Below are 25,096 nucleotides of genomic sequence, written 5' to 3' on the forward strand. Positions count from 1 at the left end.
ATGCATCCGAAGAAGTGGGCTGTAGTCCACGAAAGCTTATGCTCTAATAAATTTGTTAGTCTCTAAGGTGCCACAAGTACTCCTGTTCTTCTTTTTGCGGATACAGACTAACACGGCTGTTACTCTGAAACGTGTTATCAGTATTACAGTTATTTCCTGGATCAGGTTAGTGAAAATGTCTAGGGCTAGCAAGCTGGTGACTGGTCATTGCTATAAAGTCTAGTTCATTTCAGGTTAACTTGTGTTTATGTTTATGCCCATACTACATGCTAAAGGTGAAAGCAAATCCCATAACAGTTTTGTGTGTGTTATTTTTATGAAAGAAACACAAAAATGCATATAGAAACATAAATGGCCTGTTAGAGCAATGTCACATTGCTTTTAGCTCATCTTCTGCAACTTCCAGAACTCTTTTTAGAGAGAAGTGCAGTGTCTAATGGAGCTGGGCATAAAGAACTCCCAAGTGCTAATTCTAGTTTATACATTGACTTAGTATTTGCCCTTGAGCATGTCACATAATTTTTCTTTATCTCAGTTTCCCCATCTATAAAAAGGGTAATATTTACCTGTGTATCTCCCAGGACTGTTGTGAAGATCAATTAATTATCAAATGTTTGTAAAGTGTTATGAATGCAAAAAAAAAAAAAAAGCAAAAGTGCTAAATATTGTTACAATTCATGTTTCCAGATCAGTGGGGATCGGTTGGAGTCAGCCATTAATAACCACCATAACTCTTTCTTTGTACACTGAATTTATATTTCTTTCTGATACTCTTTTTGTTGACATGCAGTGCTTCATTTCGTAGTCACTCTTTTTTCCTTCCACCTTTTAGGGTCTGTCTTGCCCAGTTAGACTGTAAACTCTTTGGGGCATCAACATTATCACCTTTTATATTTGTACAGTGCATAGCTCAGTGGTGCTCCAGTCTCAACTGGGTCCTGGGGCACTATTATAATACAAATAATATAAGCATGATATTATTTCATATCTTAGGTAATGTAAGGTTGATCTCTGCACACTTACGTAATTTAAGCGGAAAAGTAGTTTGAAGCACTATCATTTCATATGCATAAAGTTCCTTTTGCAATTTAGTGTGTACCACTAGGGAGCTTCCCTAGGTGTTACTGTACAATAAAGAAAGCTGGGGCTTCATAATGCAAAACAGGATGCATATGGTAAAAAACCCACCAAAACCAGATGCTCAAATTGTACATTTTCTTCATTGCTGTATTTTTAGAAATGTTGAAAATTAGGGTGCACCATCTAACATAGTCGTCTTGTGCCTTTAATGTTTGTGGCTAGCACATATGCAGCATATCTTCCTATGCCTCACTGACCTTGGCAGCATCGCAGAGGTCGCATTTCCACATGGATAAACTGTTGTTGAACAATTTCTCCAACTCACCAAACAGAAACCATTTTTATTCCTTCCAAAATCAGGCATGCAAGTCTTCTTGTACTTCCCCCCCACCCCGCCCCCGAAACAGACATAGTCATTATGGACAATTAAAAGAATATTGTGTCACCCATCTGTCAGTGTCTGGAGGAATAGACTAAGGCAAGATCTTGGGCATATGGATCCTGTTGTCAGAGAAGGGAATGGTGCAGTGACTTAAAGACTGGGAGTGAGGCAACATTGCCCTATGCACCTGATTTCAGCCAGCTTCATGTTGGGGTGGGCTGAGCTGCCTCACTTGGGGGGAAAGATCAGAACTCAAGAGTTGAAGAAAAAAGTGTGCGGTGGGTGGGGAGGGAGATTCTGTACCTGGAAGATGGGACTAGAAAGAAGTGGGACTGAGAGGGTGTGAAATTGCGGTTGACCAAACCCACATTCAGCCTTAGCTAACTCTTGCAAATGTGACTTTCCCATTATACGTGTCTACAGTATTCCTGAGCAGAGATGCAGAAAAGGCTCACTCACTGATTTCGCACAATGGAGTCTGGGTTGTGTGTTAAGGATTCCCTTATAATACTCCACTGTCTCATAACTCCTAGTTATGGCCTATTTCTCACAGTAGTATAATTTCATTGATGGGAATGAGGTAATTCACATTGATTATACTTATTACTGTTCCATGTCTTCATTAGTATTGATGGGTACCTGTAGCAAAAACATTCTAAGAGGGAGGTTCAGGCCGGATATATTCTGTGCTACACTCATACATGTCTTGTCCCGTGACTTCAATGAGCTCCCATATTCGGACCATTGGAGGCAGTTGTCATTATTAGTGACAAAATTCTGCATGTGCTTTTTTACTTGTTCTGATGCCCGCTGTGGTCACAAATGGATCGGGCTATGTCCATATTTGAAATCTGCATTCATTTCTACCTTTGGTGAAATGCTGTTGTAAGGTCAATTCATGGCTACATATGATTGCCACAACTGGATGTTTTCCTCTGTTACAGAATTTTGCAAGAAATCTGTACTTCTAATACCTCATGTTCAGGATACTGCAGAACAGACAAAAGCAAGAAAGTATAAGTGTCATCACTATGTTTTAGACATATTATATACAGTCTTGCTCCCAGTGAAGTCAGTGGCCAAGTTTGCATTGACTTAAGTGGTTTCAGGCTCATAATTTGTGTTTGCTTCCCATGCTTACCATCTGGCATGTTTCCTAGTTGCAGGAAAAATATGTGAGTAACCTAATAAAACATGGAAATTGCTTAGCAAATACAGTAAAATTTACTAAACAGGAAATATTGTTGTAGACAGAACATCCAAAGTAACTAAACAGCCTAATTACTTGTTAAATTGGGGGCTTCATAGAGTGTACACAAAGAATGTAAACAAAGAAAAAATTACAAAGAATATTGTTCGAGTATCTCATGCTTAAATTGCATTGGCATTTTGATTGTGCTGCAGTTGCATTGAACATTGCCCATAGTAGTGCCTCTGAAAATGTTACTTCTGGGAATATTACAGGGATAAGAAATAATTGTCTGTCTGAGACACAGGGATTATATACCCCAGGCCATTCCGGGGTTAGCTGCCTCAATATGGAAGGACTATCATTCATCTTTTCTCTCTTCAGAGGTGCTGTATTTTAGTGCGGGTCCAGTCCCAGTAAACATGCAGCTAGAAAGATGGCAGAAGAATGGTTTAATTTTGTATTGCTTTCTGCAGTTTTCTGCTGGTGGGAAGTGGGTCTGATCATTCTAAATGGCTGAACAGGAAGTTGCATGGTTTTGCAAAATGGAAAAGATAAAAGGTGTAACCAGTGATTATCTTTATATATCCATTTTGGCCACTAAGGCCCAAGTCCTGCAAAGCACTTAAACACTTACTTTACTTTTAAACATGTGAGTAATCCCATTGGCCTGTTGACATCAATGGAAAGACTCCCATTAACTTTAATTTGTCCCTGGTTCAAACCCTAAGCACTTTGCTGGATTGGGCCCAAGTGATCTGAGATACACAACAGGAGAAACATAAATACTCTGCTGAATTGAGGGCTAGACATATGCTTAATTTTAAGCATGTGCATAATCCCATTGTGAAAGCAACCTGAGGGAGAGCATTACTTTGATTTAAGAGCTGGTTCCTCACCTGCATTTTAATCCTGGGAATATGCTTTCTATGGGGTTTTCTTTCTGTAATAAATTATAAGTAACCAAGGGGTTGTTTTTGTATGAAAACTCTTTGGATCAAATACTGAAATTTGGATCAAATACTCGGATATGCAGAAGCTCAGCACTCTCAGGATCTGGTCCTTTCACTTTCCTACTTGTGGATATTTCTGTGGGATAGAAATGGAGCTAACTAGGCCTCTCCCTCCCCCCTTTTGTTTAGCTGTATCTCATTCATCCAGCATCAGCTCATCTAATCAGTTACAGGCTGATGCTGTGGAGACATTCCTGGAATGACTTCACAACATAGCTGATCATTCTGAATATGATACAAAGGGGCGAGTTGGTACCAGTGGTCAATAGGTATTTTGATTCTGCCCCAACTGTAATCATATATACTAATGGCCAGTTTTAATGTGACTTTTTTTCAATATTTTTTCATTACACCCATTGCTGACCTTTGATCCCTGTGTCCTCTTTCCCAGGTCGTCCCATTCCACCTACATCCTCGTCTAGCCTTCTCCCATCTGCTCAGCTGCCCAGTTCCCATAATCCTCCACCAGTTAGCTGCCAGATGCCATTGCTAGACAGCAATACCTCCCATCAAATCATGGACACCAACCCTGATGAGGAATTCTCTCCCAATTCATATCTACTAAGAGCATGTTCAGGGCCACAACAGGCTTCCAGCAGCGGTAAGGAAATTGCAAGCATATGGAATGTGATTATGACCTTTTTTGTGTCATGTTTGCAAGTATATGTCTATATCATACAAAATGGTGACTCCTTAATATGAAAATGGAAAAAAAAATAACAGTCTTTTGTAATTTATTGAACATAAGAACATAAGTTTAAATTTTTTGCATTTAAGTTTTTTGGGGAAACACTGTGTATCATATTTATTTTTCCTTTATTTCACTGTAGAGAATTTCTTTTATATTAAGAGTGATTTAAGGCATGTAAAAACTATTAGTGCATCCCTGTTACTGAGAGAATGACTTACTCAACTAGGTGGTATGCCTTGAAGCAGTCTCTTGTAGAAGGGACATGTCTATAAGGTACTGTACACAATGGTAGTGGTTTGCATTTTTATAGATTAATGATGTATGTAAAACAAGTTCTGAGGCTGTATTCCAGAAATCATGTCCTGCACCGGTTCTTGTGTTTGTGCTCTTGTTTCAATAATATGTCTAATCCTAGCTTGTCAGTCTACATATAACTAAACTATTGATGTTTTGAGAACTAATTTATAACTGGAAAACATTTTAGGCCCAGTTTTCAAAAGTGGGATCTGATTTTGTGTTGCCTCTGTTTGGTGCCTCAATATTTGGGTGCCCATCTTGGGCCAATAAGGCCCATTTTCAGAAATGCTGAGCCCCCATGACTCCATCTGTAGTCAGTGGAATCTGTGAATGCTCAATGCTTTTTGAAAATGAGGCTCAAGATGTCTCAGGCTAAGGGACCCAAAATCACAGGCTACTTTTGGAAATGTTAGGCTCACAAGTCTTCACTTATTTTTTTGCATTAGGTTATTTTGTCAAGGAAATGCATCCAGTTGATATGGACCATATTCAGATATGTGTGTGTGTGTAATTCCTATTAACTTAATGGGAGTTATCAGAGGACAGCATCTGACCCTTAGTCTCTTGCCTGGGAAAGTTTCAAATATTCTTTATAAAAACGCATTTGACCCTAATTCTGCTTAACGATGCTAATCTGAACTTCTGTTTTGGAAGGTTATTCACCTACTGTTGTAGTTAATGTACATTTAAAATCCTTAGCTAATAAAAGTGTTTTACTTACAATTTTATAGCCTTGACATTTAACCACAATGAACACACAGAAAAGTGACAGAAAAAGTAGAAGATGCAGTTACTGATCACTCCCAACTTCTCCCCAGGTCCTCTGTTCCCTATAGTGATGTAGGTCTGCGTGACACTACAGATCCTGTGTGGCACAGATCTTTTGGTATTTATGCACATGCCCTGTAAATTTTAATTATGAAGTTTGCTGACCAAGATATACTAGCATAATCTGATTTAACAACACATTGGTGCACCCAGCAGAGTCATCTGCTGGATGTAGTCATACATGGCATCCCAAATGTTTGACTGGAGAATGGAGAAATGTGGCACTAAAAAGCATCTGCAGGTTTAACTGAATGACTCTTTATATTTCATTTTAAACGATAAATTATCATTGCAAGTCTTTTATGTCTTAGAGCCTCGGGGTGGCCTTGGCCATGTTTCATGTTGCTCTCAGGCTGTGAGTTGGTACTATGTACCTTTATAGTATACTCAAAAATGTTTTGAATTGCCTTTTTAAAGGTTGGTATGGCTCAGCATTTTGGCTCTGTGCCCCACCATAACCATTTTCAAGCATGCTCCATTTTCCCCTTTAATAACATATCGGGTTTCTCAAGAGGGGAGCTTATTATGTTTCATTTCTAATTTTGAAGGTACCACAAACAGGTGATTACCTATTACCTCATTCTGACCACAGATGCGTGCAGGATTCTTTGAACAGCACTTTGCTCTTCAGAACTTGCCAGCTGCCTTAAATAACTAAATAAGTATTTCCTTTAGTGTACAAGTGAACACTGAAGATACTAATATTTATCTTAAATAGGTAACGTTCACATGTTCTTAAGCATCAGCTTGTCTAAGTGCTAAGTGTTACAATAACAAAGCTGCTTTCTACCTGCAAGACTTTCAAAATAGCGTATGTCATCGATAGAGATTATCCTGAGCTGTAAAATTCAGACATGAATCATAATCTGATTTTTTGAATGACTCTGAAAATTAAGTTGTTTGGATCCAAGGTTTCAGTTCAGCACATTATAGAGAGGGGAGATGGATTAAAAATTGGAAACTAGATCTGTGTTTGGATTCTAAACCCCTAGAAACTTCAGAGTATTTTGTATCTAGGGCTTAAATTCATGCCCAACTCTGGTTATTAATGCATGACAAAGATTTTATCTTTAAAAGCTGTGCTGCAAACACCTAAATAAACATAGAAGACCATATAAAATGTGAAGAATTCTCATGTTGATCACGTTACTTAATAAGGGTGCTCCCGTTTGGCTGATGGTATACTTATATTTGCCTCAACCCTATGATTATAGGATAACTCCTAAATGGGTTTAAGATGTGTCTTCCTGGATGTGAGTTGATAATCATCCATATGTACTGACCTGGGCTCTTCGCGATAGCCTTTCTTGATATATTTGGAAAATGCATATGCTTAAAAAAAATTACCTAATCTAATTTTCTATCAAATGAGCAATCCATTGTTGATATTATGAAAGCCTTTAATCTACAATAAATCTTTATTAGAACTCATCAGAGCTTCTAGTTTGAGAGAAATGTGATTATAGCACTCTTAAAATGACATTACATCATTGGGGTGATTGGTTTATCATTTGGAGAAGCGACATCAATCATAACTAGCATAACCACACAGTAAATGAATTCAACCTTTCTACTGTGGAACAATGACACTATAATTGCTCAAAATCAGGCTTAAAATGAAATCAGAAAATGCACTTTCTTCAAATATGATGTTAACTTAATGGAATATATTATTAAAAATCATGTTTGAGGAAATTCTATGTAATTAAAAATATGTGGAAATGTATTCCTTTTTTCTCTCATTAGAACCTGATTTTAGTTGCAGAACCATTTTATATGCAACAGAGATTATGCTGTTTTTAATTGAACGCCGATCATTTAGGTTTTCTACTTTTATTTCTTAATATAGTATGCAGCAGAATTATATATTAAGGAGGACAAAAGGCTGTTGAAATATGGTGCACCTGCTGGTAATATTTTTGAAAAAACTCACAAATATTATAGAGGAAAATGAGACCAAAAATGTGTAGCATTTTATACATGTAAAGATACCCGAGGGCAGAATATTTCCATAAGAGGTCAATTTTGTCACTATCTAGAATGGTTTCTTATAGTTAGCATGGAAAACAGGCTCATTTTCTTTTGTTGTATAGACACAGGATATGCTTTTTTGTGATTATGTTTAGAAACGACCTTTATCTAATGAAAGTATTATTTTGATGTGTGCATTCAAAAATGGACAATAGTGGTTATCTGTCCATAGGCTGTACATTTCATAGATAAACAGGATAGATTTTAAATTACTGACACTCATTTTTTTCTTGTCAAATTAAGATTTACTGCTATTTGAACATCAACCCTGGAAACAAGAGAAGTTTGTGTTTTCTGTTTTCAGTATAACTAACATACCCCTGGATACAATTTATTTTCTTCTGAAATGAGTACCCTCTTGCATGATAAATTTTGTTTCAATTGATAGTTAATTAGAGCCTTATTTTAAGATCCAGCACTATACTTTCATTTTTAATCCTCTGAGTTCTATGGATAATATGAAAGCAAATGCAATGTTAATTTCTTTTGTCTGTATAAAGTATTTTGAATTTGAGAATAGGGGAAGCTAGAAATTTTACCAAGCCCTGAGACTGAAATCTGTTGTTCATTTGCTCTGAGCTGTTTTCCAATGGGTTACAGGAATCTAAATGAAAGCAGAATTCGGCCCAATTTTTAGTATTTATGTATCTTTTGACACGGGTGAACTAATATAAAGCATTTGGCCCAATATAACAGTATACATTCACCGAGCAAGATTTTGATTTTTCACAGGTGCCATTGTGTCTGGGGGGATGGCAACAGGTGGAATGGTTATGAAATGTGCAGTTGTTATTGAGTATGCTAATATAAATTATTTAACTCACTGGTTTTGACCTTGCTCTCAAAGGGTCTTGGTTCTGTGTTAAATTCAAAATAAATAGTAACACAAGTCTTATTAACATGACCAAGTTTGATATGATCACACATGTGGAATGTGAAACATAGAATCATAGAATATCAGGGTTGGAAGGGACCTCAGGAGGTCATCTAGTCCAACCCACTGCCCAAAGCAGGACCAATCCCCAATTAAATCATCCCAGCCAAGGCTTCGTCAAGCCTGACCTTAAAAACCTCTGAGGAAGGAGATTCCACCACCTTCCTAGGTAACCCATTCCAGTGCTTCACCACCCTCCTAGTGAAAAAGTTTTTCCTAATATCCAACCCAAACCTCCCCCACTGCAACATACTATAATGCTGTGTGAATGCCTAGTTAAAAGGATCTAATTTCCTCAGAAAGGTACTAAGAGGTACCACAAAATACAGCAGGGCTTCATATTTAGAGATTTGGATTCAAATGCTCATAAACTACCTTTTACTGCAGTCTGTTCCAGTGGATACAAAGCATTGCTCTGAAGGAATGTGGTATTTTTTATTATTACATCACCCCTGAAGGTCTTACTCCAGATTCTGTTCTAGGAGTGTTCAAAGCAGTCTGCTTTCTGACCTTCTACAGTTCAGAGTTACATAGACAGATGCCTCCAGTATCCAGTAGTATAATTTAAAACCCTCTGGAAGAAGTCATCTTCAGAAAAGAAAAGAAAAGAATCCCACAGAAAAACAATGAAGTCTCCCACAGACAGTGAAGTATCACCCCCCACTGAATGGAAAAGTCGTTTCTGTATCTACCGGCTTACATCGTAGAAAATAAAATAGCAACAAGAAAAATCCTGAATCCTTAGCTTACTTTTTTCCATGAAGGATTGACTTCATGTTATTTAAAAGACTAAATAAAAGGGTTTGGGTAACTCGGTAGGTAGCACCTTCATCTTTTTGCCAGAAGGACATCGGTTTAAACTGTAGATAAGAAATCTAGGCATGCATATCCATCCCAGCATGATTTCAGTGGCTGCTGGATTGCTAGAGGAACTATTCTTCTGTATTAAACTGGACTCAATACTGATGGTATTAAAGATCCCCTGGCACTTTTTAAAATAGAATGCACTGGTCAATTTTTAAAAGAAAAAATATATAATCTCCTTGGAAACAAACATTGGTGCTTGAAAGGTCCAATCCAGCATAAAATCCTCACTGAAGCATCCGAAGAAGTGGGCTGTAGTCCACGAAAGCTTATGCTCTAATAAATTTGTTAGTTTCTAAGGTGCCACAAGTACTCCTTTTCTTCTTTTTGCGGATACAGACTAACACGGCTGCTACTCTAAAATCCTCACTGTCAACCATCTGCACCACTCATGGAAAAGATGTAGATCTTGGAGCTGTGAAAGGCAAATATAAAGCATTTGGCACTAAGGTTGACCTTCCACAAAACTTACTTATTAATTTAGCTCTATAATGGCATCTTTCACTACCCAAGTGGTGTCTATGCCTGCTTTCACCCCATGATTCTCTAGTCTCATAGGATTCCTCATTGGTGACTAACCAAACTAGTGAAATATAGTTCCACCCTAATTCAAAGTAACTTTTTTTGTGAGGCCTATGGAGAGACACACAGGGCCTCAGACCATTTCAAGAAGGGTTTACCTTTCTTGAGAGCCCTCCTCCTGATCACTGTCTTGTAGGGTTGCCAGGTGTCCAGTTTTTGACTGGAATGTCCCATAGAAAAGGGACCCTGGTGGCTCCAGTCAGCACCACTGACTGGGCCATTAAAAGTCCAGTCAGTGGCACAGTGGGGCTAAGGCAGACTCCCTGCAGCTCTCAGAAGCAGCGGCATGTCCCCCCTCTGGCTCCTAGATGTAGGGGCAACCAGGGGGCTCCGCATGTTGCCTCCGCCCTGAGTGCTGGCTCCGCAGCTCCCATTGACCGGGAACTGCAGCCAACGGGAGCTGCGGGGGCAGTGCCTGCAGATGGGGCAGCCCACGGGGCAGCCCACAGAGCTGCCTGGCCCACCTCCGCGTAGGAGCCAGAAGGGGGACATGCTGCTGCTTCCAGGAGCTCCCTGAGGTAAGCACCACCCAGACCCCTGCACTCCAACCCCCTGCCCCAGCCGTGATCCCACTCTTGTCCTCCAAACCCCTCAGTCCCAGCCTGGAGCACCTTCCTACACCCCAAACCCTCATCCCCAGCCCCACCCCAGAGCCCACACCCCCGTCCCCGCATCCCAACCCCCTGCCTCAGCCTGGAGCCCCCTTCCACACCCTGAATTCTTCATTTCTGGTCCCACCCCAGAGTCCACACACCCAGCTAGAGCCCTCACCCCTCCCACACCCCAACCTCCTGAGCCAGCCTGGTGAAAATGAGCGAGTGAGTGAGGGTCGGGAGAGCGAGCGACAGAGGGGGGGAATGGAGTGAGTGGGGGCGGGGCCTTGGAGAAGGGGCAGGGCAGGGGCAGTGCCTTGGAGGAGGGGAGGGGCAGGGTGCGTGCCAAGGGTGTTCCGTTTTGTGCAAGTAGAAAGTTGGCAACCCTACTGTTGAGTTGACTCTCCTTTGCACTGTTACGTTCCTATTTCATTTTAATTTGGTCCCTCTTGAGCTCCCTTCCTGGCCACTGGAGTGGAGAAGTCAGCCACGGAAGGATAGTTGTGGCTCTAAACCCCTTCATGCTTGTGCATCTAATTGCCAGGTGCATGGATTAAGATGTCAATAACTTTTAGTCCTAGAATCTGAGTAGTGTGGAAGGCTTCATTTTAGGCATTACCAGTACAATGCCTAAGATAAGTCAATGACTAGCTTAGGCAAGTAAGGCTCCACACTGACAGAGAGACATTCTTTTTTTCTTTTTTTTTTAAAGAATCCTATTTGTAGTTTCCAATCTGTGCATTTCATGCATCCCATATTATATATCAGTAAAAATACCTTGAGAAACAGCATTGTATGCTCTTGAGATTTCAAATTGAAATACCACAAGCAAGCATTTTCTCTCAGTATTTTACAGCAATGCAAGGGAGGGAATTGAAGACTGAACATTTCAATTTCTATATTCAAATTAAAAAATGCTCATTTCCTGTTAATTTGGAGTTCCAAAACTACAGGTTGTTTTTGTTTTGTTTCCCTTCCCACTGGTGCCTGCTGTGTGCTGTCCCAGAAATAATAAAGAGCTAAACTAACTTGAAGAATTGTGCACTGAATGATCAATATGGAGAGAGTGAACCTAAAGAACATTTTCTTCTCAGGAAATAGTTGACAATATATAGTATCCAGCTTCCATGTTTTCTTTCTTTAGGGTAGATGAGATGGGATAGAAACTTAAACTTATTACATTTTGTCAGCTATATATGTTTAGAAAACTGTTTAGAAAATGGTAGCTGATACCAAGGAGGACTCAGGATCTAGTGACTTTCTGTGCATATTGTTTTGAGATGGATTTATATATTTATCAGGTATATCCTCAAAAGGGAATTTTCTGTACTTTAGTTGTAATTCTTCACTTTTCTATCTCTTTAATTTGGGGGCACTATCTAACTCTCCTGCTGCATCTCTTGAGCACCAACAAGGCTTTTTCCCATTTTAAAATGATATTAGATTGGCATTAGAACTGGAGAAGCTGCACAGGACATTAGAACAGGAGAAGCTGGCACTCTCAGCATAAAACTGACAAGGATCAAATGACCATGGAGACTGAACTATTTTCTCACTTATTAGAAGTGGCATCAGACAACAGAGGTGAGACATAATGGAAGGGGTGAAGCTTGGAAAGCTGGCACTGCCATTGTCTTTGCTGAACTTCTTATATTGCATCTGATTTTACACAGTTTAGCAGCAACAGTATCAGTAATAGTTGCAGCATAAAGGAACCAATTCTTAAGGGGGGAAACAACTTTTAAATTTCAATGCAGAATCATGCTCTGTGCAGTTAATGCCAATTGCAGTTCTGTCTCCATTCAACTTGTTTGAGACCACCAATTTATTTTACCTATTTGAGACTTCAGTTAAGTACCAGACAAGTGAGACAGTCCAGCAGTTGCATTGTGTAACTGTGTCAGGATATGAGTACTGTTAATAAATGGTTAATCAATTGTTATGCATAGTTATAAAGTTAAATAGGTTAATAAGCTTCTTGTAACTATCCATAATACCTTATTCTTATGTGCTTATAAACATCTGCATCACATAGTACTCATGTCTGTAATATGAATATAAACTCTATTAAACATTTGTTAACCCTCTAAAAACTGTTTATATATGTACCCTTACCTAAGGTGTGATCGTTGTGTGTGTATTATTTCTGGTGTTTGCACTGAGGCACTTAGAGTAGGACATTGTGAACACTCGTGTTCCTGAAATGGTTAGGAAAGGATTATAAGTAAAATTAACATTTTCTGCTAGTGTTCTGTTTTACTAGAAAACAATTATTATTTCTAAGAAGATATCTTGGAGTTGAACCAATTCTATCAGTGAATGCTCAACCATGGGAACCCAACAATAAAATAAAGAGATGATCAATCAGTTTTGGTTACTCTTTGGAGCCAGTCTTTACATTAAATTTTAAAACTAAGATGACAGGTTCTTTCTCTCTCTCTCTCTCTCTTGTTTTTAATATCGCAGCAAAAATATCACAGCTCCTTTTACAATTAGACAATTCATACTCCTCTTCCCACCCAATTGTAACAGAGAAAGCTGAGGATGTGAATGTTTGTATAAATTGTGAATTATTGGCTTCAGCAAATACCCACTTTTCAAATATATCGACATGAAAGTGGAGGGAAAAATCCTATTTCTTTGTGCCAGCTCCCCAAATATTTCCACAATGCATTCTATGGCATTCACACTCAACTGAAATTGCATTTCAGTTTGTTCCATTTGATTGGATTCCATGTTTTTTTCCCATCTGTTGTAATGGTACACTTATTCACAGTTCCCTAGCTTATTTTTGTTTCCGTGGCCTTTTCTATGTACCTAGGACGCCTTGCCATTCAGCTCCCTCCCTTTCCCCCTCCATGCTAACGATATTGTTTTACATGTTGCTCTCTCTCTCTGCTGCAGTAGCTGTCTTTCTGTTGGATGCATTGGTATGAGATACCATGTTGCTATAACAGCACAGTGATCTTTACTAGCTGAGCTCTTTTCCTATTTTTTAACCAGTTCTTCTTATGCTCAGGTCAGGCTTATGCAATTTGGTAAATCAATAAATACACAGAACCAAAAAGGGACAATGCCTACTTAAAATATTTTGATGACTTTCCAATGAATTGTGATGGTGGTGGTTGTAACCTGTACTTTCATCTCTTCTATCCCGAAACTGATTAGGATTGAAAACTTGAGGGATCAAATGGCAAAATAATTCATAAGTGAACAAGAAAGTTATATTATTTAGAGCAGGCTTTGAACTTGATGCCTCTATTTATCAAGTCTAAATTGCCAGAACAGATTCTGCCTCCCCAGGTGTGTGATCTCTCCTCTAGATATATTGCAGTAAAATCTGCTTGCTGTGAACTCTTACACAGTGAAACTTGGTTTGTAATATACGGAGGGAAAGTTCCCAGTTGTTTCAGCACACTATTGGGTGCCAATATTTGGGCTGCTTTTTGGCAGACAAACCTACTGCCTCAGAGGGCTCTCTTGGGGTATGTCTACTCTGCACACTTCTTCTGGCGGCAGGTAGAGTACATACAAAGCACAAATGCCTAGCAGGGGTATAAATAACAGTGTAGATGGTGAGGCACTGCTTAGGCAAGTAAAGACACACCTGAACCCAAGGGTACGAACCCTAATGGCTCTCTACATGCCCAAGCAGGGCCCTCCCGCTAAACTGCTATTTTTAGCAGTGTAGTGTCCCATTGCCGGAGTCTTTGCTTGCTGCAGGGAAAGGCTTTGGCAGCTCCTCCCTGCTAGAGCCTGCAGATTTTCCCCATTGCAGGGAAAGACTCCGACAATGGAGAAAGACTCTGGCAGGAGAGAGGCAGTGGGGAAAGGCTCCAGCAGTTCCCCACTGCCAGAGCTTTTCCCTGCTGATAACCTCTTCCCTCCCCCTACTCCACCCCAGTCAGAGCCTTTGACGCATGTGGCTATACACTGCAGTGTGGACTCAACCTGCTTTTTGCTGTGGTGGGTAGATGCACATACCATACACGCTGCCACCAATGAGTGGTATGCAGTGTAGACATAGCCTTGGTCATGGAGACCCCATGTCAGGAACAGGTTGGGGTGTTCGCTGATTGAGCACCATGTGGATTGGAGTACAAGCTGGTTCACAGTGCTCCCAGTCACCTACAGAGATGATAATCTTAGCCCCTGAAGAATTAAGATTTTCTCAACCCTTATCACTGACTTGACATGGGCATGTTTTTCTGTTTAACATGAAACCTCCAGGGAGTGCATTTGGTCTGGAGAGGAGTAGTGGTTTTGTGGTTAAGTCATTGGCCTGGAGCTCAAAATTCAATTCCTGGCTCTACCTCAATCTTCCTGTGTGTAACTTTCTATCTTGGTCATGTATTCTCCCTCCGCCTCAGTTCCCCATATACAAATCAGATATAATTAAACTTCCCTCCTTTTGTATTGTATTGTGAAGTGCCCAGATACTATGGTGTTAGAGCCATATAAGTACCAGATTCCCATTCCCCTGTTCCTTTTCACAAAACCACACCTCAGTCATGGACACATTTCTTACTGCAAAAGTGATATAAAACTGGAATTCCCAGCTGTCATTTAACATGTCTTCCCAGGACAGGTGGAAGTTTGGGCTGAGATAATGTACACTGAATTAATTAACTTATCAATTAGTTCATGGTTTTGGGTGCTATATAAGTAGAGCTGGGTGAAAATTTTTGGGTAATAGTAAATTAGCATTTTTCAGGACACCAAAACTGTTCATGAATTGAGGTTGAATTTTGCAAAAAGTTTCAGCCAAAAATAAAAAATGCTTTCACAAAAGTCCAGCAGTTCATTTTGGCCATTTCAAAATAAAATGTTTTGACTTTTCATTTTGTAAAAGTGTTTTATTTTGAAATTTAGCTTTTTTTAAACAAAAAGGCCAAAAACACCTGAAAATGACCCCCTTTTACCTCCCCAAATGACCCCTTTCTCCCCCGCAATTTTTTATTTTTACATTTTGGTGAGAAAATGCAAAAATAAAATCAGTTTTGGTTTGAACCAAAACATTTTTTCCCTTTTTTTTTTTTTTTTTCTCTCAGCTCTGAATATAAGTGCTAAATATTGTTTGCTGTTATCACTATTTAATTTATTATTGCTGAGGTCAGTGGGAGTTTCTGTGTGCATTACCCACAGGGTCAGGCCCATAGTTCGTATACATTATTGTTGTGATCAACAAAATGCAGGATTATCTGCTTAGCAAAGCACAATTAATGCTTTTGCATGGTTATTCTCAAAAATATCGAGAAAAGGGATTTCTCTTGCAGAACCAAATTGCTTATTTTGGATTGGCAGATGCACATCTGAAATAAGTGCTTATGAAAATGTAATAAATATAAAAACTACCAAATGGCATAACACAGTTTAATTTGATATAGAACATATCAGAAATTCAGGGTCAGTGCAAATGTATACAAAAGCTGCATTTTAAGTCGGCAGAGAAAGTTGGATGTCCAATGGTCAGGCCACCCTATATTTAGTAATATTATGTATTTATTGCATTTAGATTTTAAGTGTGTTCTATCTATTTCCCTGAGTATGTACACAATTAATACAAATCACAAAAACCTCAATTTTAACTGCTCATTAGATTTGAGCCAATTGACTTAAAGGTGAAAGGCTCTATATTATATTAGAAATCTTGAGTCATCCAGAGGTTCACAAACATATAAAATTTATTCCCTATCTACATTTCCAACCACACACCATTTTTCTTTTATTTTTTTTCTTTATTGTTGACAGAGCTGGGAAGATTTCATTCTCTTCATTCTTGAATTCCTCTGAGATCATGCCAAAGAAATAAATGCATTAGAGAATCTTGTTCCACATTCCTGCTTTTTGGAAACAATTTCCATCAGTTTCCCATTGTCACAGAGCAACTGGTAGTGCTTTACACTCCTCTTCCATTTTCTATTTTGGGATTGCTAATTGATGAGACCTAGACCCCCAACTGTGTAGCCAATGCTGCTGGGTAACATGGAAGTTAAACTACTCTGTCATGTTTAGTTAAGATGACAGAAACATTCATTTTTAGCACTTGTACATATTTTTCAGTGAATTTAGTGCTCCTGATGCTGGACTAACAGCTCTGGAGACTGAAGTGTTCTTTTTTTTAATCTATGGAACAGGTTTAGGATGGGCAGATTCAAACTTTCCAATTTACCCTGCCAGTGCACTTTAACTCTGATCTGGAGGGACTGTGTTTAAGGATTAAGAATGTCCCTGGTCCAAATTAGTTTCTTGGACAATTCTTTGGACTGTCTGACCTCTATTCAGCAAAAAATTAAGGACATGCTTAAATCCATCCTTGTTAAGCAAATCACTTGAGCACATGGTTAATTTTAAGCACATTCTTAACTCCCGCGGAAGCCAAAATTACGATCCCATTGAAGCTGTTGGGTCTTAAAAACATGCCTGAAGTTGAGCATGTGCACAAGAGCGTGGCTGAATTGGTGACTTTAAGACGGCTCTGTGAAAATGGGTTTCAGATGTAATGGTATGATTTTGGATATGGGCACGAGATTTGGACTGACACCACCAACTCATTTAAAGTAGCCCATCAAAGAGTCATGACTTTGAGCCTCCGCAGACTTGGACAACTCCATGTTTTGTCAAGTGTTTCTTTTAATTTTATCAACATAAACATTAATTGGAAATGTGGCTTTTTATGGGAGAAATATCTGATGTTAATTATTTTTGCAGCTATAGTCTGGGGATCTTAATATATAGACACTTTTTAGTTAATCCTCCTGTTAGGTTTTTCTGCTTAAGGATCAAACTAATTCCTGATTGACATTGGCGAGTACATCATAGCACATATGTTTTCTTTTAATAAATGTCTGCAGACATGTGACCATTAACTTTCATCTTTCAAAGAAATTATGCGGTTTTATTGTTCCTATTTTCCGTAGAGTACTCCGCTGCTGTTTTAGGAGAGCATATCTAAATAGTTATCTCTGACACGTAGATTTTGGTGGGTGTGTGGAAGGATTACTGTATAGAAACTTAGTCTGTATCAGCAAAAACAATGAGGAGTCATTGTGGCACCTTTTGTTAGTCTCTAAGGTGCCACAAAGACTCCTCGTTGTTGTTTTTTTATAGAAACTAACTCACCTCAGACCTCACAGCACTTTGTTGAAGCATAATGCTTATCAAAGATCAGAACAAAAAAAAATGAAGGCTTTTCTTTTTGTAGTTTTATCAACTCCACACCCCAGTGCCATTAATCCTCCATTTGAACAATTCTTAGGCTTCTGTTCAATTTATTTAACCTTTTTATAAAAATTATGTCTTTTCAGACCAATTTTAGCCTGAGATATAAAAGATATAAATGACTTTGTGGTTCTCAGAAGCAGGTATTTTCATACTTGAAATAAAATAAGGTTCCCATAGATCCCTTGCTTTTGTAATGGTACTTGTATCTCCAGAAGACATTTTATGTTCAATAAATTCAAAAGACCTTCTACTGTAAGTGAGAAGATCTCATGAGGAAATACATACATTTTGCCATAAGCTTCTGTGTTTCAACTTCAGAGCTATGACACTCAGATTAACTAGAGCCCAGAATTTTTTTTAGTAGGTTGATAGAGTGGTTCCCCCATTGCAAGAAGACAGCACACACACAATACTGTGTGTATTATAACACAACAAACCTAAGCAAAAGTAGTCCTTAAGCCTATGATAGAAATGGATGGAATAGAATAAAAGATCTCCAAAACGATGACTGTCCTCTTCGCTAATATTCAGCCCTGATGTATGAGGGTGCATGCAACTCCTTTGACTCCAAGACTAAATTTGCCTCTCTCTCTCCTTTCAGTAACTCTTTTGTGGTAGGGTATTGCATTTCATTCAGTACACTGCACAAGATATCAAAATATGTTGATTAAGGGCCTCTGTGATATACTGTAAAATTATAATTGCTGAATATTATATTTGTGGCTGGATCGGCACACAGCCTGAACATTGGCAGGGTGGGGAATATTGTTAATAGTGCTGGTTTTTGCAGATGTAAATCCAAGTCCTAAAATTACTTCAGCGCACACACACGGATTTGTGCCCTGTTTGGGTATAAAATAAAATAGATGAGTTATTGTCTTTCTGAGCTAGTTATTTGTCACTTGAGTGCACAAGACTGGTGAATATGCTGAAGTTATTCCAAAAAAAACAAATTTATAAGTACATACAATCCTAATGTAACAAAGTACATTTTGTTCTGTATGTGATGAATCTTCTTTCATTATGTGGGCCAGCTGTTGAGAATGTGAGAATAATCTCACTGCTCCCAGCTCTTTTATGCCAATGTGCCCAGAATTTTGGGCTATTAAGCTTCCAAGATTTAATTTACATTTCTTAGTAATGTTTATTTGTTTCAGCTGGGGATGAAAGAATGCAAGAAATCTCTTGGCTCTAATTAGTACATTTCTGTAATTGGAAAACCGGGGTTTGGAGGCTGAATCAAAATTATGTTCCTGATTAGAACTGGGTAAAAATTTTTGCCTGAAACTTTCTTTGGTGAAAAATGCAGATTTGGCGACACTGACACATTTCATGAATTTGCGTTGGCTCTGCTGAATTGTTCATGTTGGGTGGAAAAAACAAAAAAATCCAAAATTCCAAACAAGTCAAAGCATTTAATTTTTAAGTTTATGAAATGTTTCAGTTTTTTGGTTTGAAATAACTTTTTAGTTTGAAATATCCTTCAAACATATTAACAAAAAAATAGAAAATAAAAATCTTGAAATCAAAATGTAACATTTAATTTTAGGTAGAAAGAAATGTTTTATTTGACTTATTATTTTTTAACTTTTAAATTCTCTGAAATTTTTGAAAAAATATTTTGGTTTGATACCAAACAGTTTTGTTGTTTTTATTTGCCAGTGAACCAAAAAGTCCATTGTTCACGATAATGAAGACAGAGAGCCGGCTCTTCTATTTTCAAAATTAATACAAAATTGTACCGCTGACCTCAATAGGAGTAGGATTAAGACTGGAGTTTGGTAAAGATTAGCAGTTAAAAATTCCATGTCACGGACCATGAAATCAGCTCTTCCCTGTGAAATCTGATCTCCCATGCTATTGGGAGCTCCTAGCTGCTAGTCCGGACATGCTGGGGTGAGACAGGAGTTGTCCTTCCCCTGCATGGCTACTCTTGGTGGGGAGATCAGATGCACCTCCAGAGGCAGGTGGTACACCCTCAATTCTGAGCTGCAGCAGGGTTCTGGGCTTCCATTTCCCGCTTCTATCGCTCCCCCCCCACCCCCACCCCGTGCAGCTCCTGCCATGGCTCGGCGCTTCATCCCCCATCGGCTCCTGCCGGGCTGGGGGCTTCTGCTCCCAGCGACTGCAGCCTGGGCTTGGGGCTTCCCCCTGCTCCAGCAAGGGGTTGGGACAGCCCAGACTGGAGGCTTCCACCACAGCTGAGGCAACCCGGGATCAGGACTTCTGCCCCTACCCCCTCCGAAGGTCCTGCCGCAGCTCCAGGCTTCCTCACCCAGTGTCTCCAGTCGAGGCTGGGGGCTTCCGCTCCTGCTGTCTGAAGCCAGGGCAGCCTGGGCTCGGGGCTTCCACCCTTCCTCCCCTGCTCCAGCCAGGGCTCGGGAATTCCACCTGGACTAGCAGCTAGGAGTCCCCAGCTAGGGCACTCCAAGCAGCATGGGGGAGATCCTACCCACTTCCACCTCCGGGAACCTCCTCTAACTACAGGAAGCTCGGAGGCTGCTCCCTAGACAGTACAGAAGCGAGGGTGGCAATCTTGCCCCCCCCAACAACTTTGCCAACCCCCCACGATCCCATTTTTGGCTGGGACCCCCACGGTTTCAACACTGTGAAATTTGAAATTGACCAATTTTAAAACCCTCCAGCCATGAAATTGACCAGAATGGACCTTGAATTTGGTAGGGCCCTACCTAGAGGGATTCCCTTTATATTTTGGACCAAGATTTCAGAGCAGCCAAAGTAGAGGAAGTCCCCATAGAAGCCATGCTAAATTTTACCAAACTCTCCCATTCCCCCCGCTCCACACCACCAGCACCTTCTGCAGATCAGCGCCTCCCTCTCCCTCCCCGTGCCTCCTTCCCTCCCGCCACGATCAGCTGTTTCGCGGTATGCAGGAGGCTGGGAGGGAGGGGGAGGAGAAATCATGCAGCAGGCTTAGGGGAGGGGGCGGAATGGGGTGGGAAGAGGAGGAGTCGGGGGCGGGAAGAGGCAGGGCAGGGTGGGGCCTTGGGGGAAGAGGTCGAGTGAGGGTGGGGCCTGGGGCAGAGCCGGGGGTTGAGCACCCCCTAGCACACTGGAAATTCAGCACCTGTGCAACATACTAATGCTAGACTATTATAATCATCATAATAATACTTTTAACCCAAGAATCTCAAAGCACTTTATGAACATTAAGTATCAGAGGGGTAGCCGTGCTAGTCTGAATCTGTAAAAAGCAACAGAGGGTCCTGTGGCACCTTTAAGACTAACAGAAGTATTGGGAGCATAAGCTTTCGTGGGTAAGAACCTCACTTCTTCAGATGCAAGTCTTGCCCACGAAAGCTTATGCTCCCAATACTTCTGTTAGTCTTAAAGGTGCCACAGGACCTTCTGTTGCTTTTTATGGACATTGATTGTTTAAGCCTCACACCACCCCTGGCAATAATATGCATTGATATACTCATGTTACAAATTGGAAAATTCAGGTCATACCATAAAACAGTGGCAGAGTTGGGGATACAACTGCATTCTCGGCTCTGCCCCTTGCTCTAACCTACTGGACTGCACCCATTCTTAGATTCCTCAGGCACAAGAAATAACATTCCAAAGCAAAATGAGCCCTGTGGCCCATCTATGACCTTCTGCTTACCTGAGCTTTTACACTGAGAGTTGCACTGAGCTTTTTTACATTATATCCAGTCGGTAAGGGACAGGGAGTGTAAAAATTCCATTCCCCTTATGTAGTGCATCACTCCATTGATGGAAATGGTCAGCCTTTGGAAAAAATAAGTGATCTGGGTTAAGGAATTAGTTGTCTATCCCTTGCTTTTGTCTAAAGCTCTTGGATATTACATAAATTTTACTGTTTCCCACTTCAAAGCAATGTTACAACAAACGTAATTAAAGGGGGAAAGGTTATTACATAACTGCCTATCACAGGGTTTTTGTCACCTTCCTCTGAAGCATGTGGTGCTGACCACTGCCAGAGACAGGATACTGGGCTAGATGAGCTACTGGTCTGGTCCGCTATGGCAGTTCCAGTGTTCCTCTGGAAATTGACACTTTTGCTGTCCATACAAACATACATTTTCATTTTTTAAAGAGTTTAATATGTTCTTCATCCTTCCATTTGCCTTCTGAAACCTGCTGAAAGCATTAAGCATTTTTACTTGAAAGATATGATCACAATATGTGCATGTTGCTAAATAATCATAACATTAATCATTATACCAATTTGCACTAATGAGCATGCTTAGAAACTGAAACAAAGAAGCCTTACAGCAAAATGTTCCAAGTGTAAACATGGAAAAACCTGTAACTTCGCTTATCTTCTCTAACAGGCTTCAAAAAATTAAAGACAAAGGCACATTTTATTGTGAACTTTCTCCAGCTGTTATTTATTAATCTATGTTATTTGACTGTGGGTAAGGGCTCTCTGTTGGCTGTATCTAGTCAGCTTATTTTAGCTGGTTTGTTGCCCAATTTACTAAACTCCAGGTAAGTAGATAGCTATTTCCATGCTTTCATTTTGTTCTTAAAATCTCATTTGTGTCATTAACTGAATCTGTGGTGCTGCTTTAGTACCCTTCTATAATCCAGAGTCTCTCCTTCTTTTGCAGTTAAGCCTGCTATATAATTTAGTTTTCATCCCTAAAAGCAATTCTAAATAGAAAGAGAGCAGTAGCATAGATGCTTTACATGTTATCCATACTTATGCTTAGTTGTCATGTGATCTTGATATAAACCTGAGAATTCTGGTAGGAATGTCCATTTAAGGGGCAGATCCTCACCTGCTGTAAATTTCCATAGATCTATTAAATCAATAAAGCTATGACAATTTTAGGATCTGCTCCGAAGACCTTAGAAACGAAGATGTGTGAAAGAGTGGATGAGAGTTCATGGAGAAAGAGAGAGAACAAGTGTTTGGGAAGGATTCCAGAGCCAAGAAAGTCACCAAAAGGGCTGGTGGAGAGTCCAAGAAAACTAAGTATGGTTGGAATTACTGAAATTACAGTTTCAATACAGGGCATTTTTATATGTGTCTTTTAAGAGATATCTTGGATCCCTAGAGCTCTTTTTCTACTTGGTAGAAATCTAAATGAATAAAAAAGCAGATGGGGATTCAAGGCTATCATGGAGAAGGCTAGGAGATCCTGTGCTAGGGCCAGGAGTGCCGAGAAAGCAATGAGGAGAGGGTTCTGAATTCAGAATCAAACTTCAGCTTTCAGGTTTCACGTCTTTCATTTTTGTTTCTCCCTGCTACAGCAGACCCTTTTTTATGAGATGGCTGAGACTTGATATTGCTGAAACATGTCACCAATAAAAAACATGTGATGTTAACAAGAACAAGCTATTAAAAGAAATGCAATGCTTCTGTTTAATATGATTTTAAAGGTAGGCTACTTTTTTGGTAAGTAGATGAATGTCAAAACAGTAAGAGGTGCTCATTCTGATAGTGCATAAATGAACAAAATAATATTTTTTTCTGCTGTTGTAGAGCAAAGTCAGTAAGTCATTTTATACCTGAGCTAGGTATTACTGTGCTTATCTATTCACCACAAGTTTGCATACGCTGAATACTGCATAGTTTATACTATCAGCAAACAAAATAGCATACTAAGCCATAGACCAAACACTGCATACAGTTCTGACAAAAAAGATGACGTAAAGCAAATAAAAGTGCAAGTGAATGTGCTAAATTAACTTGAAATATTACACTTAAAACCACAAAAGCAAAGGATTCACAGTGAGGACTTCCTTGTCTGTCCTGGACTATCCTCACTGTGCTTAATTACTACAGTGCCTAAGTGTGACACACTGATGGCATGTGTATATTTCACATCTTCTGTGATCTGTTACAGCATCTTCTGAGAGACTGCAGTACCACAACCCCTACCTTCCAGTGGAAACTATAATCATCACAGAGAACAGTGTAATTAACATATGTCAGCACTGCATGCTAAATACTTTAGTATCTTAGAAAATTACACTGATGAGCAGTGCACATATGCAATGGACAGATGTTGTATGATAGATAGGTTATCCTTTCAACCTAGTACTGTTCTGACTTTGGGGATCTCCAGAAATTGTCAGCCCTTCATTTTTTTTAATGTGATAATTAAATTAATTGAATGTAAATTTTATAAATCTCAGCCATCATGTTAATGGGTAACACTTCAGAAAGAATCAACAATATTTTTCTCTTTAATATTCATTTTAAATGTTGTGCTACATACTGCACTCCCTAAGGACAGTTGTCTTCAAAACACGTTCATTGATGATAACTAAGTAATTTAAATTAAATTAATACATACTTAGGGTCCCTTTAAAAGTTCCTTTATTCCCAATTATTACGGCTCTTTATTTGTAGAATAGACCCAAAAATTCGTAACGGGTGTAAGTTAAAATCCCTATTTACTATAGACATATATCTTTTTTCTCAGAGTAAAATAATTGGACCTGTGTTTTGAAACCACTAATTGCCTTATTAATAACCAAGTTGTTTAATTACTTCATGGTTATTATGGTGGCAGAGATAAATTACGGTACCTTCATATTTTATTAATAACAGTCTTCAGTGGTCTTGGACATGTTCATTCTGGATATAAAGGTAGAGAGAGCCCTGGAATGGGAGGAACACACATAATGAAATTGGCAAGATGTGTGCCTGTGCCAGACTCAGAGGGAAAACAAAATGTTTAGCTTCTGTTGCTGGTGGACAAGGACTGAACCATCTTTTATTCCTTGCCATGCTGAGTATGGAGTTATTTATAGTGTCTTTTGGAGGAAAGCAGGTTCATGTTAAAGGGTTAAATCCCCTGTTATTACTGTATTTTGGATGAACCAAACAGTAATGCTCTGAACTACCATATAGGCAATCCTGTTTGATTCCCTGCTCAGGTCTATCAGCCCCTGAAGTAACAAGAACTGTATGTATTATCGAAACAGAAAGCATTGTATGGCCTGCATGAATGTCCTTCTCTTGCTAATTCAGCAATTCACTGGCCAATTAAGGAGAAACACTGACAGGCTTAGAAGAGAGTTCAGTGGTCTTTGGCTGGAAGGATGGATGGAACTTTGTAATGTGATGTGAAAAACTGAGTTCTCAGGAATGGAGATAGAGAATTATGTTTTCAAAAATATGACTCTTGTAGTTTGCGGTTTCATTAGTATATTAGGTTTTGTAAGGGAAAGTTCTTTTCCTAGTAGAATTCATGGTAGCTGAATTGGAAAACAGTTTAGGATGTGTTCCACCAACTTAATGCAGGTATAGGAAGATAAGATTTATTACGTTGTTTTTGAATAGAAAAACAATTCTTAACTTTTTATGAATGATGCTAAATACCTTGGGAGGGGAGGGGAAATATTTTTACCTAAAGGAAATAGAATTTAAAATTTTGTGTGGAAGA

At 39.4% G+C, this 25,096-nt stretch overlaps 1 protein-coding gene across 1 annotated transcript in view; it reads left to right on the top strand.

The window, feature by feature from the left end:
* The window catches only part of TENM2 (teneurin transmembrane protein 2), a 550,767-nt gene that overhangs the window by 204,691 nt on the left and 320,980 nt on the right, over positions 1 to 25,096 (top strand). The window contains exon 3 of the mRNA XM_034778437.1: positions 4,056 to 4,265. Within this exon, the coding sequence (XP_034634328.1) occupies positions 4,056 to 4,265 (210 nt within the window). The remainder of the gene's footprint in view (positions 1 to 4,055; positions 4,266 to 25,096) is intronic.

This window comes from Trachemys scripta, chromosome 8, assembly GCF_013100865.1.
Source record: "Trachemys scripta elegans isolate TJP31775 chromosome 8, CAS_Tse_1.0, whole genome shotgun sequence".
Classification (NCBI taxonomy): domain Eukaryota; kingdom Metazoa; phylum Chordata; order Testudines; family Emydidae; genus Trachemys; species Trachemys scripta.